This window comes from Quercus suber, unplaced genomic scaffold (genome assembly GCF_002906115.3).
Source record: "Quercus suber isolate HL8 unplaced genomic scaffold, Cork oak 2.0 scaffold_14, whole genome shotgun sequence".
Lineage (NCBI taxonomy): Eukaryota > Viridiplantae > Streptophyta > Magnoliopsida > Fagales > Fagaceae > Quercus > Quercus suber.
The window spans coordinates 1,316,134-1,333,639 of record NW_027069479.1 but is presented as its reverse complement, the minus strand read 5'-3'; the positions used below and the strand labels follow the sequence as shown (position 1 = coordinate 1,333,639).

The following is a 17,506-nucleotide window of genomic DNA, read 5'->3' as shown; positions in this document are numbered from 1 at the left end:
TTTTTTTCTATTTTTCTTTTTTAGATTTATTTTCTGATTTTGAGGTTCTTGCTTTTGATTTTTTGGCTGCTCTCAAAAATCCGCGAGCAGCGGCAAGAGGGCCGAGGGAAGAGGAATGAAAAATGCTTAATTTATAATTTGATTTTAGCCTCTAAAAATACCCCATTTTTTCAACAAATCTTTACCATCTTTATATTTTCTTTAACTTCTAGATTCTAATGATTTGATTTAATTTTCTGTCAGGGTTTCCTTAGTTTGTTTTAAGCATGTAAATTCGAACTCTAACACCCAAACTAACTTAATTTAACCTTGAATCCCTTTATTGTACAAGTTTTTATCACGTGTAAGTATCCGTTAAACGTTGATGTTTTGTTATTTTTAGTTTACTGTTACGACATAATACTATAATAGGCTTGTTATTTGATTTATGTTACTATTTATTATGTGTTCTGAGAGTTTTTCTCTTGGATTTAAGGTGCAGAGTCTCTTAGCGGTTTAGATTGGGCGCGTTCCTACTTCCTACTTTGTAGGAATATAACGTTGTAAACAGAGATTCAAAGTATTTAGGAGGTTATAGGAATATATATATATATATATATATATAAGAACTTGCCCTCTTTAGGGTACAAATTCTTGAGTATTTGGAGGAGGTGGTTTTTTCCGAGTAACCATAAAATCAGATTGTATTCCTTCATCGGTGCAGTGGTATCAACTATCAGAGCCTTGCAACGGACCAAAGAGTGGAGAAGATAGATAGATATATAAGACTATGGAGTCTCTTTATGTTGGGCAAAAGAACCTACTGAACCAGATTATAGAAATGTTTGGGAACGATGATGCATGGGGATTATATGCGGCTAAATCCAAGAATATTTCCTTATTTGCTAAGTTAAATTGAAGTTTTTTTTTTTTTTTTTTTTGAATAATAAAAGGAGTTTTTAGTGTGAACTCATCAATCTCACGCCACGTGACAGCAATGGGTAAAAATCACATTTACCATCTATGTCTTGATGAGATTATCATCATGGGGACAACACATTCGTTGAAATGCCACTACTTGAAACCGCCAAACTTATGTCAAGTAGCATGTAAAGTGATACAAGAACTCTTACTACCAAACTACACCCCATAGAATGATGCATTATGGCCTATGGGCATGGACTATCTAAAATGTATCTTACTCACAATAGAGCTTTAATCAATCGATTTAATTTTGGGTCTTACCCCAAAACTTGGCTTGCTATGAAGAAAGGGGCAAATGTGTTCAAAAGAGGCTCAAAGTGATAGATAGGATAGAATTAAACCTATGACATTAGCTCTATGATAATTGTTTTTTATTATCAAATCAAGACATCAATCAATTTTGGTGTAGAAGTACTAGACTTTCTGTCTGAACAGATTAGTGGTTTGTTGGCCCACTCAATAGAGGAGAGGAAGAATCACAGATCAAGGATGCGGTTTTATTGAATGGTTGAAACTATGATTGGTTTTCCTTCTGCCTTCTAAGACAACTGAACTGATCTTAGAGATAAAAGCAACCCTGGTGTAATTGCTTTCTGTTACTTGGGGTTCCACCATTCCTTTACTGATGGTCAATTTGACTTGAAGAAAACCTCCAAAATGACTTCATTAAAGCCTAGCATCGATGTTGCCTTTAGAAACCAGCAGATTTGGAGAGTGGAAGTAATTTTATATGGTTATTTTTAGGGACAGAACTTTTACCACAATTATTTAAAGTAATCAATTTGGAGCGATGGACAATCACTTTCACATAAACTAGTCACAGTCCCACACGATGTGTGGGAAAATTTGATATGAATATGTTTTATTGGATAATTATTGAATTAATATATTAGATTGTATATTTTTAAAAGTTAATGTGTTATTTGAAATTATGTTTATATTAGAATTTTTTTTTTTTTTTTTTTTTTTTTTTTTTTTTTTTTGTGGTGTAACAACTAACAAATTAAATATATTTTGTAGTTGGGTATTATATATAGTGAAATGTATGAAAATACAATGCAATAATTTTCTTATATAAAAAAAAAAAATTTATTATGTGAGAACTATTAGACCAAGTTCTAACAATGTATATTTTGTTTATTACTATACAGATGTATGCGATTCAACACTTATAGGTATATTTTTCTCCAAAATATAGATTCACGTCTCTTTCTTCCACACAATTGAAATTAAGTGAAAAAGTATATAAAGATAACTATGAAATAGATCATAATTAATAAATTATATATCATAAAATGGAAATATAAAATAAAATAAAATGCAAAGAGCAAACTTTATTTCATCATATGAACAAATCCCGCAATATATAACTTTCAAATTAATAAACCCCATGATTACTTAGATTTTATAGTACTATAAGACCAATCCATCCATCATGAGATTGCAATATAGTCTAGATATAATTATATAAAAATAACATTTTGTTGATCATGTTTCATAAACCAAAAGTACAATCTATATATCTAATAAAATCTTTAAGTAGTAACACATGAGAATTCTTATTTTGAACAGCCGATTATATATATATATATAGAGAGAGAGAGAGAGAGAGAGAGAGAGAGAGAGAGATGGTGTGGAGGGGGGGGGGATGGTGGAGATGCCTATTATTTGTAATAAAATGAACAAAATAAAAAATCACAAAAAAATTTGAGAAAGACGCTTAAGATTTCGAAAAGAAACTTTACCAAATACATGAGATACAACAATAACAAAATTACTACAGTAAATACTTTTTGACACTCTAAAAATAAGCACAAAAAATGTTCATTATCAATATGTTTTATACATTAGGAATTTTCACAACAATGATAGGCCAAATAAAACTGCATTAACAATTTTAAGTCAATTAAAAATAACAAAAGTCAATATCATTGAAAAATTTGGAAAGGAAAACAACAAAATCACTTCAAAAAAATGCAAGAATACTAAAAAGAAAGGGAAAAAAAAAAATAGACATCATTTATGATTGTGCGTTTTGTTTACCTCGATGGTCTTCCTATTGTTGTCTTAACTTTGAAAGTTTCTGACAAAAATAATTGATGTCTTCTCAAAATGATGAAAACTAAAGCTTAATTGAAAAATATGAAGAACAATTAGTATTGTGCTAATTTTTTGTTGTAGATGACAGATGATTGTATCTAAAATGTGCATTGGTATATATAACATCGTAAAACTTAAATAAATAGTCAATGTATGAGTGAGAGAGAGATAACGTTGTGAAAAACCGAAATTTTGAAAGAGAAAACACTATAATAGTAGATAAACGAAGAGACACTTAACGATTGATGTCTTCTCAAAATGGTGAAAACTAAAGCTTGATTGAAAAATATGGAAAACAATTATTATTGTGCTAAATTTTTGTTGTAGATGATGGGTGATTATATCTAAAATGTGCATTGGTATATGATATATAACATTGTAAAGCTTAAATAAATAATCAATATATGAGTGAGAGAGATAAGGTTGTGAAAAACTGAAATTTTGGAAGAGGAAACTCTATAATGGTAGATAAACAAAGAGACACTTAAGACATATCAGGGCTGGAGATTTGGGTGCTAAAGTTTGGTTTGGATACTTGAAATGTTATTTTTATCCACTAAAAAGATAATGAATTATTCAATTTTAACAATTACTTGAAATTAGAAAGAAGAAAACAAAAAGTTGAAATCAATTTGGGTAACTGAATGGTCAAATATTTGTATCTAATCTATATATATAATAATAGGTGAAGCAGAGAGAAAATCCAATTAAATTTCAATTGGATTCTCAATTTTGCGCCACTTGTCCTAACCAAAATTAAAAAAAAAAAAAAAAATCTAATTAGATTATAAATTTGACTCCAATTTTGTGTCATGTATCTTATCTAAAATTTTTAATTTTTGTGCTCAAATAAATGATGCATTAACATTTAACACGGAAGTCAAGAAAACCACAATAATAATGCTCATTAGCCTAAGCAAGAACATCTTACCTGCATACTTTTATGGAGATTATAAATTAAACTCCAATTTTGTATCATGTATCTTATCTAAATTTTCTAATTTTTGTGCCCAAATAAATGATGTATTAACATTTAACACGGAAGCTAAGAAAACCACAATGATAATACTCATTGGCCTAAGCAATAACATCTCCCCTGCACACTTTTATGGGTAATCTCAATAGAATCTGGAGCTCTTCTAATCCCACAACTAGAACCAAAGAGTCCAACGAGAAAGACTATAAAAGCAAAACATCATCCCCTCCTAATTCCATATTGTCATCTCATGTCTCCTCCTCTCTCAACCTCTACCAACTAGATCCACACACTACCCTCTCCTCCTCCTTACGGATTTCTCAGAGCAAGACCGGGTTTAAACACAATGTTCAATCCCACTCTTCCTTACTTCACATTCTCATACATTAAAGCTTCATTGTCGCCTTCAAGAAGATTCCAAGCTCAATGATCAGTTTTTATTTTTTAATGTCCCTTTATATATTTTAAATAATAAAATGCAATATTCTCTTTTTTCTTCATTATAGCATCACTTAAATAATAAAATGCAATATTTTTTTTTTATTCATTGTTTAATCTAATGCTATCCTATGTATGATAAACCAAGAAAAAAAAAAGACTAATAGCATTACTTAAATAATAAAATGCAAAATATGTTTTTCATTGTTTGATTTAATTCTATCATTCGTGTGATAAACCCAAAAAAAAACAAAACAAAACAAACAAAAAAAAAAAATTGGCCAATAGCATCATTATAATTAACCGGTCCCGTGCGGTAGCACGGAGTTACAAACTAGTTAGTAATAATTGAGGTGAAAATTCTTCAAGCGCAATTACTCATGTTCACATTCTCAGTGAATGTGAATATGAGAAATTAAGATTTAGTGATAGGTCCGGTGTAACTAGGCTCGATTTCAAGTTCAACCTACTTAGATTCATATCAAAATTGGGTTTGGATTATAGTTATATATTCTCACACATTGTGTGAGGTTGCAACTAGATAGTTAAATTTTTTATTTTATTTTTAGAAATAAACACACACAAGAGAGAAGAAAAGTGGTTCTAACATAAAGACGCATTACAAATTTCACTCAAAAGTCATGGTAACTTTAAACGGCGAATAGTTAAGTTAAAAGAGAAAATCCTTAAGACTAATTCTATATCAATTATGCTCATATCCTACAAAATGTTAGGTTTTTAAAACTAACACGTTCATATTGGAAATGTAGCCAAAATAAAATATTTAGATGGATGTGTGAAATTTTTTTTTTGAGAAAGCTAAGATAAAGAATTAAGTTATCCATTCAGAGTGATTCCCACTGAGGAAAAATTAAGAGACAATAACTTATAAAGGTTCGACTATGTGTAAATATTTTACTTTTTACCATTAAAATAGAATTATACAATTCAATTTACAAAGTGATAAATATAAACAAATAAAATTGTTAGGGTTTAAACTCAGCATGTCTTTATTGAAAAATTAATACGTGTAAGTTGAACTATAAGACTCTTGGTTTGATCAAGCAATAAGGAGTGAAATAAGATTAAGCTAGTGAATAATAATGTTTCTCCATGATATGTATTTAATTATTTTATATAAAAAAATAAAAAAACAAAAAGAGAAAAATAATTTAAAAAAGAAAAGAAAAATAGTATAATGTGGCTGATGAGGTGGCTCAACAAGAGTATAGCAACATTAAATACAACGTCTCAACTTTTATATATATATTATATAGAGAGAGAGAGAGAGAGAGAGAAATGTTAACCAGTGCCGTTGGGGTATTGGTTAAAAATCCATTTTAAGAAAATTTTGATATCACTTTTATGAGAAATGAAAAAACCTGTCAAAACATTAATTGCTTTTTTTTCTTTTCCCATAAAAACTTTTTTTAATTGGATTGTTAACCAATGCCCTACAGCACTCGTTAACATGACCCATATATATATAGATTCACAACTTTTTTTTTTTCTACCACTTACAATTAATTACTTCAACAAAATTTGTTAAAAGTTGTATCCTTATACTTTGTCAATTTCAAAAGTTGAGAGTTTCATAACATATTGCAGCCATACTAAGAGCACTCAGCATGCCTACTTAGTGTCCTATTTTAGATATGGTATACAAATAATTGTCCACGAGATTGTCCTTTTGCTAGAGATTTTTGGATTGCCCTAGGTTTTTCCTTTCAACATAACCAATTCTTGTGATTCTAAAAAAATTAAAAAATAATAAAAAAAACATAACCAATTCTTTAGTACACATGTTGCAGATTAATTGAGGATTAACAACTGCTCTTTAGCTGTCGACTCAAAGGGATGAAGCAAGGAATTCAAGCTTGTTGTCGAAGCTTGTCACTAAATAATTCTCTAAATTTATAATTTTACTTTTTCTTAATTAATTTATTAGTTTTAGCATTGCAGTGTATGTGAAATTTCATTTTGTTAAGTTTGTTTAACATTTTTCTCTCATTATGCAATTGTCTTTGTCTTTGATAATAATAATAATACTCTAAACTAAAAGACAAAACTTACCCAACTTTGTTAATTATTCAACCACACCCACACTAATTGCTCTGCTAGATTGCTACCCATTAATTAACAAATCAAATGCTCCAAAACTTTACTTTTCTACTTCTCCTATTAAAATTAAGGCAAGAAACTAAACTTTACTATTAGAACAAGTCAAAGACACCACAACAATGAGAGAGAGAGAGAGAGAGAGATTCAAGTGCAGAGATGAAATACTTGTAACACAAGTAAATCAAGTGGAAACATGACAAGCACGTGCACAAACACACACTCTCTCTCAAATGAGTTATTAAATTTCTTTTTGAGAAAAAAAAATAAGTCATTAATTTTTATAATAGTTTAAGTCTAAGTCTATTATCCAAAGTTTCAAGAAATTTAAAATTTCCCTTCAACTAAAATTCTATTAGCTTTTGCATAGTAATTTAAAATAAAATTTAATATTTTATTTTGCACGTAAAATTAGTGTTTTTTTTTTTGGGGGGGGGGGGTAATGTGCCTTTCATGGCATAATCACAATACTAGTTAAACAAAATTTAACTTCAAACCAATTTGAAACTATTTTCTCCACCTCACTACATGACAATTTATAAAAACTTAGTCATACAACTTGTTAAAAAAGTCATATAACTGAAACTAAACATGAATGATTTTTTCAATTATCATATAATAGATCGAAGGAAAATAACTCTAAAATGATTTGTAGAAAAACTTTTTAGTAATTTAGAATGAAACAAAATGAAAAAAAAAAGAGAAGGGAGGCATTTACATGATTGCCATGTGCTACATCTTATAGTCAATTTCAAATATCTTCATGAATGCAACGCTTCATCTGACCATTCAAGAAATATCTTTATAACTAGGGTAAAATACAGCTAACACCTCTTGAGATTTAGGTTAATGCCAATCAAGTTCAAAACATTTCAAAATTAACCAACTCAATTCCTAAACTGTTACTCATTTTTCTTATCTCTCTAACGGTAATTAGGGACCAAGTTGATCCGTTTTTAAATGTCTTGAACCTGGTTGTCATTAATCCAAATCTCATAAGTGATAAGTGTTATCTCCTCTCATCCATTGATTACACAATTCAAATCGATCCCAAATCCTAGCTGCCTAACCCAGTCTAGTGGCGAACCGGACCGGGCCGGGCCAGGAGGCTGACTTAAGAATCACAGAGGTCGCAAGTGGCAACTTCTCTTCTCCACTCGTCCAGAAGACCATCCCGATCAAGCCACGCAACCACTTATACCAATCCATCCTACGTGGCAAAATCACAGAGCTCGTACGAATCATCCCCGCGTAACATAGACGCAGCCCACCGTGCAAGCAACAACGCGCAATGCGAACCGGTCAGCTCCCACTTTGCTCAGCACTAGTCAGCTCAACCGATCCCCAAAACCTCTCTCCCACGCAAAAACCAAAACTCTCCCAAACCGCCATACCATACCCACCAAAATTACTCAATTCCGACCAAACCAAAACTCGTCATCATCGTTCGGTCGATCCGAGGTTGCTTTTCTAAAATTCTAAGAATTAATTAAAATTTTGATCAAACTAATCTCGCTATGTCGATTCGGTATTTGTTGAATTCTAGGGTTTGTTCTGTATTTCTTGTCTTCTCAGTATTCCTCAGCTGTTTTCCAGGTAAACAATCAATATGCTTTTTATTTAATTTTTTTTTTTATCGGATTAGCTTGTTTTGTTGTGTAATAAAATCTAAATGTGTTTGGTGGTGACGGTGTCGTTTTGGGGGCAGGATTGGTGTTGTCGGCGGATGTTACATTGAGATCGATGGAGATAAACACAACCCACGACTGGTTCAAGACAAAACCAACGGTTTATTTCATGTGTAAAGACGAGAACATGACGGTGTTGCCGGATGTGAAGGAAGCCCATGTCTTGTATAATTTCAAGGGCCAAGAGTCTTGGCAGGTTCGTGATAAAACTTTTTTTTGGTTTTTGAGAAAATTTGAACATGTTTTGTCGTTAAGCTGTTCCTTAAGACATTATGATTCCTGGGATGTCCTTACACGTGTTGTCTTAGAATGCCTTTCTAGGATTTCAATTGTGTTACTTTTAAACATGAATCTAGTTCTCGCAGGTGGGGTCAGTTGCGCGTAGGTTTTACTGGTTAGAGGCAAGTCCAAAAGAATCTTCTTTAAAAATAAAAAATAAAAATAAAAACATGAAAGATGATGTTTTTAGTTTCCAACATCTTGTTGTATTTCTTCTATTTGCACATAATTAAGGTATGGACCTGCATTTTAAAGCTATTAGATATTTTGGTTGTGGATGTAGGAAATTACATAGCCAACGGAACCTAGTTAATTTTGCTTGTCTAGGAGCTATTGCATTACAATTTAATGGTATTATATTTAGAATTGGTTTATAGTTGTCTCTTTTTGTGTGTAAATTTCATCCAAACTTGGGACAGTTCGAATCTACTCAAAATGTAGTATTTGTCTGTGAAATTTCTGTTCACCATTAATATTGATGCCAGTGAGCTCTAGCTTAAATGACACCTCTTTCCCTTGTAAGAGCAAGGTGGAGAGTGAGGTTGTGGATTCAAACCCCACCAGAATGCATGTGTAACTCACCTATTAAAAGAAAATAGTGAGAAAACACATGAAAATGTATCAGCATATGTCAACTTCATGCTAGTGTGTTCTTTGGGTGATTAAGTATTTCTTGGTAATTGGATTTTTGGAACGTTAGCTTTCTTAAATAATACTTCTTTGAATCATAAATTCCTATTGGGAGACCAAGTGTGACATTCTTTAGAACTGCTAATGAAATTACATTCTTTATGTTTTCAGCCTCTGACAGTATTTTCAAGTGGAAAATGCAAGCGATGTGGATTTTATGAGGAGGATAGATTAAAATCAGATGACGTGTTTGAAGAGTGGGAGTTTTGTCCTAGTGATTTTACACTTCCTGATGGGAAATATATCCGAGTCAAGGACAAGGAATTCAGTGCTACTTTTTTGTGCTCGGAGTGCATTCCTTTTGCAAAAGGTGAGTGCTTCTTACTTTCTTACTTTGAAGGCCCTTTCACTGCATTTTATTCTATATTAACGTTTAGTTCAAGAGTGTTTGGTGCGTTTGGACATTCCATAGCACCATCGATTTCTGTCCTCCATCCCCACTCGACCGCATGGTGTGGGGGGGTCTTTTTAAATGAGTAGTGACTTCGTTCTAGAAGAGGCTTTTCTGCCTCGTAATGTACATCCAGATAAGTTCCTCTGGGTGCCATTACGTGGCTTAAATGACTATGGATATCAGGCATTACAGTTGAAGGGTTTGTGGATTTAAGGCTAAGACCACGTCAATCATGTTGTAATTTTCTGCTTTAGTGGATGTTACTTTTTCATTATAACCAAAACTTGTCATTTTTATATCTGTTTGCATAAGCATTTGTCTGCATGCAATGTCTGTTGATAAAATCACATTACATTATATTTTAGTCCAAATAATAATTACAACTTTGGTAAACCCCATTTTTTGTAGATTCCAATTCTGCATCTGACTCTCATATAGGAGAAAAGCGAATGCATGCTGCTCTAATCATATTGATCAGTGTTGTGGTTTCAACTGTATTCATTCTCGGAGTGGTGGCTGCATATAAATACTGGCAAAAGAAGAAGAGGGAACAAGATCAGGCTCGGTTTCTGAAGTTATTTGAAGATGGAGATGACCTTGAGGATGAACTGGGCCTTGGCAATGTATTATGATGAGGGATAAAACTTGATTACCTTTTGTACAGAAAGTTGATCTCATATAAATTTTGTAACAGGAAACAAAAATTGTGGACTTTCGAGTGCAATCTAACAGTGCTGAGAAAAAATGTTACTATAACCTGGGAGATCTGTGCCGTTGTGTCTTCCAAATATGTCTTGGGCAACCTTGTATCCTTCAAACTGTTGGTGGGTGTTATGTGGGTTGATCTCTCGTAACCGTGCCAACGGATGCATGAGTTTATCAAAACAGATCAAGGGATGCCTATCTCAGCCCATACATGGAGTGTAACTTGTTGCTGGCATGTACATAATGAGAATTTTAAGGTGCATTCTGAACATCTTGAATCAGCAGTTGTAAGATCATATACATTGTTTCTACCTAATAAAAAAACAGAATAAATTGAACTCTGGTGGGCGCATAATAGAAAATGGGATGACTCAATTTACTATGATGCAACTATGTTTTTTAATTTCTCTTTTTCCTCTCTCAAATTGACTTTATACCATATGTTATTGATACAAATACTGGAATTTTCATGCTAGTAACATGAATGATACTAGAAAATACAGACGAATGACAGAAGTAGAAGGCAAAGAGTACCAATGATGCGTAACTAAATCAACTTAGAGAAAACATCCATGAATTAAACAAGGTCCAGCATAGCATGTTTGGGCAATGTTTGCAGTAACTACAACTATGTTTACTGTGTTCTGTAGGATTCTTGAACTCAAATCTACCTGAGATTCATAAATTCTACCAAAAGAAGAAGATAGAAAGAAAGATCCCTTGTGCTAATTGTGTCCTCTTCCACTGATTTGCTTTATCTCTGCTGAGCGGTGTTCTACTGACCGGGTAATTCTTGATTTTTCCCTAGACAGGAAAGGCCAGTAGCCAAAAATGCCCTCATGAAGTACCAGGTCATCCAGATTGTAGCCATATTTTGTTCTGGGATGTTGCCTACCATAATCATGGGAATCTTCCTCTCCTCCATATGCGCACCAAGGATTATAATCACTAACAAACTGGTTAGCTGTGTCTTCGTGATAACTGAAATAATTGTCATGTTGTTCTTCGCCAAGAGAGAAGTCTTCCATCTTCCCCAAACTGCTGCCACATCCAGTGTTCTGAGTACCATCTTCGAGGGAGTAGAAATTATGTCGCTGCCAATCACTGAAACAACTTGACCAGTTCCAATTGTTGCCGTAAGCCAGCTGTTCTTCCTCTTAAGAATCCTCTATTAGTCCATTCTCATTACAGGGTCCGCTTGAGAAATTATCCTCCTGTCTCACACAATGAAGAGATGAAACCATGAAATATTCCCTCTCCAAAAGAAAATTTGGGGTTGAAAACAGGACAGGGATAGAGACCTTCATCATTGCCAGCAATACTAGAACTATCACGAAATAGAGTTGGAGGAATGTCAATAAGTTCCGGCTCATACATCTCCTATATAGAGCTAGTTATTGCGTTCTAACTCTTCAAACTCAGTTATATGGTCGCTTTTTGCAACTATATAAGTTCCGGCTCATAATTGAAATGTTTTTTTTTTTCTTTTCTTTTCTGAATTAGAAAGGGTTATATAGTTAGGAAGGGACGTCAGTTACATACTGTGAAAAAAAGGGAGGAAAGTGAATTCTGCAGTGAAAAAGTGAAGGCGGCACAATCTAGCACTACACATTGATGAGAGATTCTATTCCAATCTCTGAATTGAATTCTCTCTCTCAAATGTCCTTTAATTCGTTTACCTACCTAGAGAGTTTGATTGGAATCTCTTTTTTGGATAAGAAAGCAGCTATAGAGATGGACATCACAAAGTGGGTTGCCAGAGCATCGTATGCAATTTCTTTCACCATGTCATTGAGATGAAAATAGCAGCTTCCACTTGTTCAGAAAAGTTTTACGCTTTCAGTTACAATCCTTCTTGGATACCCCTATTAAAGTCCTACTCAAAATTTACACAACACGCATGTGTCTTTGTTATTTGATTAGAAGTTTACCCTCCTAGACCCTACTACACTCAGGTTCCAGACCTCTCTAAAGTTGAGAGGCATGAATTCTAACATGCGAAATGCTAATTCATGAGAACTCAGTATGCCCAGCACAATTTCGGCTACCGTTCAGTATTGCATGCCAGTTCTTATTGCCCAGCATTCCTAGCATGACAAACAAAAGAATTGGCATGCATAAGTAGCAAAAATGGTGCTGCTCTGTGGTTGTTTCAAAGCCGTGTTGCTTTTTCAGTGGCTAACAAATGGTGAAAGCCTGAGGACTTAAATCAAAATGCTATGGTCTCAGATGCACACGTAGTACATCCAGCTTTGCGTTCTGTGCGCAAAGGACACAAGAGGCAAGGTGATATTTATGTGATGGTTGCATACAATATCCTTTCTTACATTGGGGTGAGTCTTAGCAAGAGGGATGTTACGTGCAATGATTTCACAAAATAATAGATTCATATGGTGCTAGAGAGACCCTGGTAACTAGGCAATACCCACTTGGTCAAATCCAAAACAGGCCACACAAATCAGACCATGCTCATCAATTGAAAATTCTCATTTTTGAACTAATTTCGAACACAGGAAGTCAGACACAATCTTGACCATCAACAATCCAAATGTAAAAAAAAAAATGATCAACTAACAAAAACGAAAATCAGATTGCGTACAAGTTACAACAAGAAATCGCCATCCTAGTAAGAAGCAAGACATCATGTTCATGAAGAACCCATCAACAAAAATTAAGAAAGAAAGCCAAGATCTCTTAAGGTCTCAATGAAGATCAGGTTCCTTTGTCCCATTCCCATCTACAAGATTTGGATGGTGTGCTCTACGAATGAATAGAATATAATCTGAAATCTGATGGAAACGACGCCTTGGAGGATATGCTGGAGATGGTGAGACATCATCTGGCACCAGTGGCCTATCAACACCATGAATTGAGCAAGATCCATCTATGTAAAGATTTGGGACAGCGACAGCAACATTGTTGAAGGATACCCTTTTGCCATCATTGCCAACAATGAGAGTTGTGTTGTGGTGGAGAGTGGGGAGGGTTGTGTTGGCTGGAAGTGTGAGGAGATACTGGTAAGTGAGGGCTCCTGCAGTGGAAACATGGCCAAGGAGGGTGTCGGAATCAAGGGGATGGTTTGTGAGGGTGGTGTCTGGTGGTGCAAGGTACATGAGGGGGGTTGAGTAGGTGGTAGTGGTGGTGATATTGTGGGCACACAGAGCATGGGCGAAAAGGGCAAAACCATTTAATGTCAGGGAGGTGGCTATGGCATCTGAGCAGAGGGCTTCAGTGGTGGGACCAATTGCAGAGAAAGTTACAAGTAGTAGCATGGTGGTGGCTAAGTTCTTACAGATTACCTTGGCCATTTGGCAGAGAAAGAGAGAAAGAGAGAGGGAGAGATCAAAGAATGATTAACCAATCTTGAACCATATTTGTGTGTTTTCTTCTGGAATAACGGTTTTAACAGAATCTGGTGGAACTAGTATTGTCTATTGAGGAACTTGCTAGTGTAGAAATTATAGTCTCACGTGCTTTCTCACGATTGAATCAACCTTAATAAGCGTTACCTCTCTCAGAATTTTGACCAGTTAGCTCCATCTGTTAAGAAGCCACTTTAGGGAAAATACAGTATATATATAATTGGGCGCCACTTACCCAAAAAGGGTTAAAATAGTGCCCCCCACCCTGCATTGCATGGTTCAGTTCAATAATTTTTATTCTATATTTCTATTTATAATATTTTTTAATATATAAGTAAGAAAGAATCAAGTTATTAAATACGGGGCATTCTGAGAAAATATACAGATGAACTTCATTGAATTTGTCTCTCAGATACATTACTGGAAATTGGAAACATAAAAACAAGTAGAAAAACTGCAATAAAGTTTTATACAAAGTCTTGTGATTGGTATTTTTAATAATCACAATTGAGGAGATATTTCGCCTCAGTCTCTTGATCAATCTAGTTAACTGAGTCCAGGTATTGGCCATGTTTCACAGATATTATGGCAATCTTGCTTGTGAAGGGCTCAAGGAGGGAGAGGATGAAAATGTTTTCAAAGTTGAATTGTAAGTTTTCCTTGCTCGTCAAAAAGCTACAATACCAGCTAGACCATTGTTCCCAAGCAGTTGCCCTCCATGCTTGGAGCATTAGAAGCCTTCCACGTTTTCTTTTCATGCTTGCAAGACTTTTCCTTACCAGAAGGGAGAGGATGACATTCAATCCCTGTTATACATAGTATATTGATCCATTAGCTGATAGATTCCTCATTGTATGCTACTCTGAATTACCTTAACATAATAGCTCTAGTGAAGGACAGAGGAGGGGTGTTTACCTAAGGCATTTTGAGCAACGAAGTGCAAAATGATCTAACTAAAACTGGAGCTCTTTATTGTATGGTTGAAGTTATCCAACTCCTTTGATTGGGAGCCATAAATTTCTTTGATGATATCTCTACAAAAACTGTATCCAGGACAAATGATGAGGCAAACTCATGATGATTTTTATCTAGGATAGAGAATTTTTTTCCACAATGCTTAACATATGAGAAGGAGATAATGAATAAACCTGCACGCCTCTTTGTTAAATTTCTTCTTTTTAATTCCAAACAATGATTGGAATACCTCTGGCTCCACACGACAAAAATATGGACGATCTGCCAAAGAAAAAAAAATCCATATAGTGAAAGAGTCAGGAGTAGAAACTGCTGAAGGAAATGACCAAGTGGATGCTCACCATTGTAAATGGAGCAGGTACGAGTTCCTTTATCAAAGTTTATACACCATCCATCTGGACCCATTAAGCTTCTGTAAAGCTGTTATTAACAACATTGATACCAAAGACAAAAGGAGCGCCTCAGATTCAGAATCAAATGGACATGATAAAAAATCACAGCACAATGCATGAAGTATCCTGCTTATTATAAGACCAGAAGAATGTCTTACGTAATGGAGACAATGTCCAGCCTACTTACAGTAACAATACACGCTAACCCAAGATTTTAACAACTTAGCACCCTAGAATTAACCAAATTCATTCCAATCGTGCCTTACACATCTCATGTCACATTCAACTACGTAATGATTTGGCTGAATGTATTAGCACATGTGAGCTTGAATACATTATTGACCCATCTTTCTGGACAGCTCAAGCTGTCAATTAAACAACACAGTACCAAAGTCTGTCTGTTTGGTCATGTTCTTTACTAAAACTCTTTTTTTGAAATATCATGAAATTCTGTCATTGTAGGGGAAAAAAATACAAAGGAGCCCAATCAGCTCTAGACCACAGCTCAAGAAATGCATTCACTAGTACAAATCTCCCATCCCCCTTCCCCTAGGCCAAAACTCACTTGTCCTGCCAACCAAGTAATTTAAACTTTTTTGCCGAGAGGCTCGTAGCTCAACTGACACATGTCAGCATATCAACAAACAATTCTAAAGACTCCCAATTCGTATAAAAAAAAAGAAAAGAAGCATATGCTCGTAGACCAAAGATGTGCTTAAAAACAGTATTCGAATGTAAGTAAATCTATATATTAATAGAAATACTTCAGAGAATCAAGAAAAGTTGAGATTTAAAAAAAAGGGGGTTTATTTTCTCATATTCTGAGCAAAACAGTACTAAAAAATAAAAACCCAACCTCAATGTCACGAGGGTCAGTGAAGATTTCCTCAGGGGTGGGAAAGGAGGGACCCTTGTCGAGCTTGCAGCAGGCCCCACAGCCCTCCACGCACCGCCACAACGGCTCTTTCCTCCGGCTGCCGAAGCCAACACTGCTAGGGCTTTGCTTTCCCTTGGCTTTCATGTTCGCTCGTGCCACTGAGCATACGGTGCTGCAAGTGGGCAGTGCCATCGCGTGAGGCATTTCGGGCTTGTTGATGGAGAAAAGGGTACAGGAGGGGTTTCTTATAAACAACTCGAGTTTAACCCGTGAAAAAGCTTGTTGATGTTTTTTCTATTACTCATTTTATAAATGAGTCAACAATCTTTATAACAGACTGAGGCCAAAATGGCTTAAAACCATCTTTTGGCTGAAATATTTAATAGTCTGTTTACAATCTACCACTTTTAATTAGCCTCGGTTTATTTCTAGTACTTTTTTTAATTTGATATCTTTTGTTATTTTAAATATACAATAGTAAGTAGTAGTAAGTTTTAATTTTTACATTTTATTTAATTAATGGGTGATGTAGCAATTTCTTAATAAAACAAAAGGAGATTTCAATTAAAAAAGTACTAAGAGTAAGTCACACCCCTTTTAATTTGACATGTAACTCGAGTTTCAAAAATTTAAGTTTCATAAAAAAACTATCACGGCGCCGTTAACTTGGATTATTTTAATGAAAAAAGGCTGCGTGGAACTCCTCAAGTTTCTTGTAATGTGTTACTCGAGTTTGAGTACCATAAAAATGAGGTCTTCTTCACTTCAGTGTGTCCCACATGCATAAGGCCACATCCCAGACATGAAGTAAACCACACTTGCTCTTGAGGGATAGTGTGGTTTAACTAGTTTCAACTAAGGCTTGGGTAAAGACAATGAAATTGGAAAAGAAAAAGAGATGTATAGAGACAAAGGAATTTGAGCTTGTTTCTCACTTGTTCAATTTTTTAAAGGAACTTGAGTTTCAAGAGCTCGAGTTTCATATTAGTATATTATGGAGAACTCAAAATTTTAAAATTCGAGTTCCACGTGGAATTTTATAATTATAAAATGTCAAATGAACTTTTGCCACTGTGTCACTTTTTTTGGAACTCGATTTTTATGAACTTGAGTTTCAAAATAGTGATATATTGCTAAATATTTCACAAACAGTGGTAGATTGTTAAATATTTCAGCCAAAGATGGTATTTGGTTGTTTTAGTCAGACTAATTAAGCTAAAATAATAATATTAATGAAATGAGGATTGGATTCCACTTCTATGAAAAAGTAATATTATAGATACTCAATATATTAGTGTATTTTAAGTTTTAAATATTAAAATAAGAATAAGAGAAAATGATAATACATCATATTGTGTGTATATATATATATATATATGTAGGGATAAGGGCCCAAGTTCATGTATTGGGCTTTGGGCCTTGGTCGAGGACCTCGGCTTGTCCGAGGACAGATAAACAGTAGTGAGGATGCCAAGCTCAAAACCCCATAAGTAAAATACAAGCAGAAGGGCTGAGAAAGTTGGTTCAAGGAGGATTATCTCCTCGGATG

At 34.3% G+C, this 17,506-nt stretch overlaps 3 protein-coding genes across 3 annotated transcripts; 1 reads left to right on the top strand and 2 right to left on the bottom strand.

Moving 5' to 3' along the window:
- The first annotated feature begins 7,753 nt into the window (after window positions 1–7,753).
- On the top strand, window positions 7,754–10,692 carry LOC111999230 (uncharacterized). Its single transcript, XM_024031350.2, has 4 exons — window positions 7,754–8,191; window positions 8,304–8,479; window positions 9,364–9,562; window positions 10,055–10,692. The coding sequence occupies exons 1-4, from the start codon at window positions 8,113–8,115 to the stop codon at window positions 10,276–10,278; spliced, it is 678 nt and encodes a 225-aa protein (XP_023887118.1). The 5' UTR covers window positions 7,754–8,112; the 3' UTR covers window positions 10,279–10,692.
- Window positions 10,693–13,053: 2,361 nt separating this feature from the next.
- On the bottom strand, window positions 13,054–13,659 carry LOC111999221 (uncharacterized). The gene has a single exon (XM_024031342.2). The coding sequence runs from the start codon at window positions 13,657–13,659 to the stop codon at window positions 13,054–13,056; it is 606 nt and encodes a 201-aa protein (XP_023887110.2).
- Window positions 13,660–14,080: 421 nt separating this feature from the next.
- On the bottom strand, window positions 14,081–16,287 carry LOC111999231 (uncharacterized). The gene is made up of 5 exons (XM_024031352.2): window positions 15,937–16,287; window positions 15,030–15,108; window positions 14,862–14,949; window positions 14,629–14,756; window positions 14,081–14,519 (listed from the first exon to the last, which is right to left on the bottom strand). Exons 1-4 carry the CDS (start codon window positions 16,159–16,161, stop codon window positions 14,663–14,665), a joined length of 486 nt encoding a protein of 161 aa, XP_023887120.1. The 5' UTR covers window positions 16,162–16,287; the 3' UTR covers window positions 14,081–14,519; window positions 14,629–14,662.
- Between the last annotated feature and the right edge of the window lie 1,219 nt (window positions 16,288–17,506).

Excerpts from the sequence above, each read along its gene's own strand:
- LOC111999230 (XM_024031350.2), top strand. The coding sequence starts at position 8,113 with ATGTCGATTCGGTATTTGTTGAATTCTAGGGTTTGTTCTGTATTTCTT. Across the intron at positions 8,192-8,303 it reads ATTCCTCAGCTGTTTTCCAG|GATTGGTGTTGTCGGCGGAT; the intron begins GTAAACAATCAA and ends TTTTGGGGGCAG. Across the intron at positions 8,480-9,363 it reads AGGGCCAAGAGTCTTGGCAG|CCTCTGACAGTATTTTCAAG; the intron begins GTTCGTGATAAA and ends TTATGTTTTCAG.
- LOC111999221 (XM_024031342.2), bottom strand. The coding sequence starts at position 13,659 with ATGGCCAAGGTAATCTGTAAGAACTTAGCCACCACCATGCTACTACTT.
- LOC111999231 (XM_024031352.2), bottom strand. The coding sequence starts at position 16,161 with ATGCCTCACGCGATGGCACTGCCCACTTGCAGCACCGTATGCTCAGTG. Across the intron at positions 15,109-15,936 it reads CTGACCCTCGTGACATTGAG|CTTTACAGAAGCTTAATGGG; the intron begins GTTGGGTTTTTA and ends TGTTAATAACAG. Across the intron at positions 14,950-15,029 it reads TACCTGCTCCATTTACAATG|ATCGTCCATATTTTTGTCGT; the intron begins GTGAGCATCCAC and ends TTTCTTTGGCAG.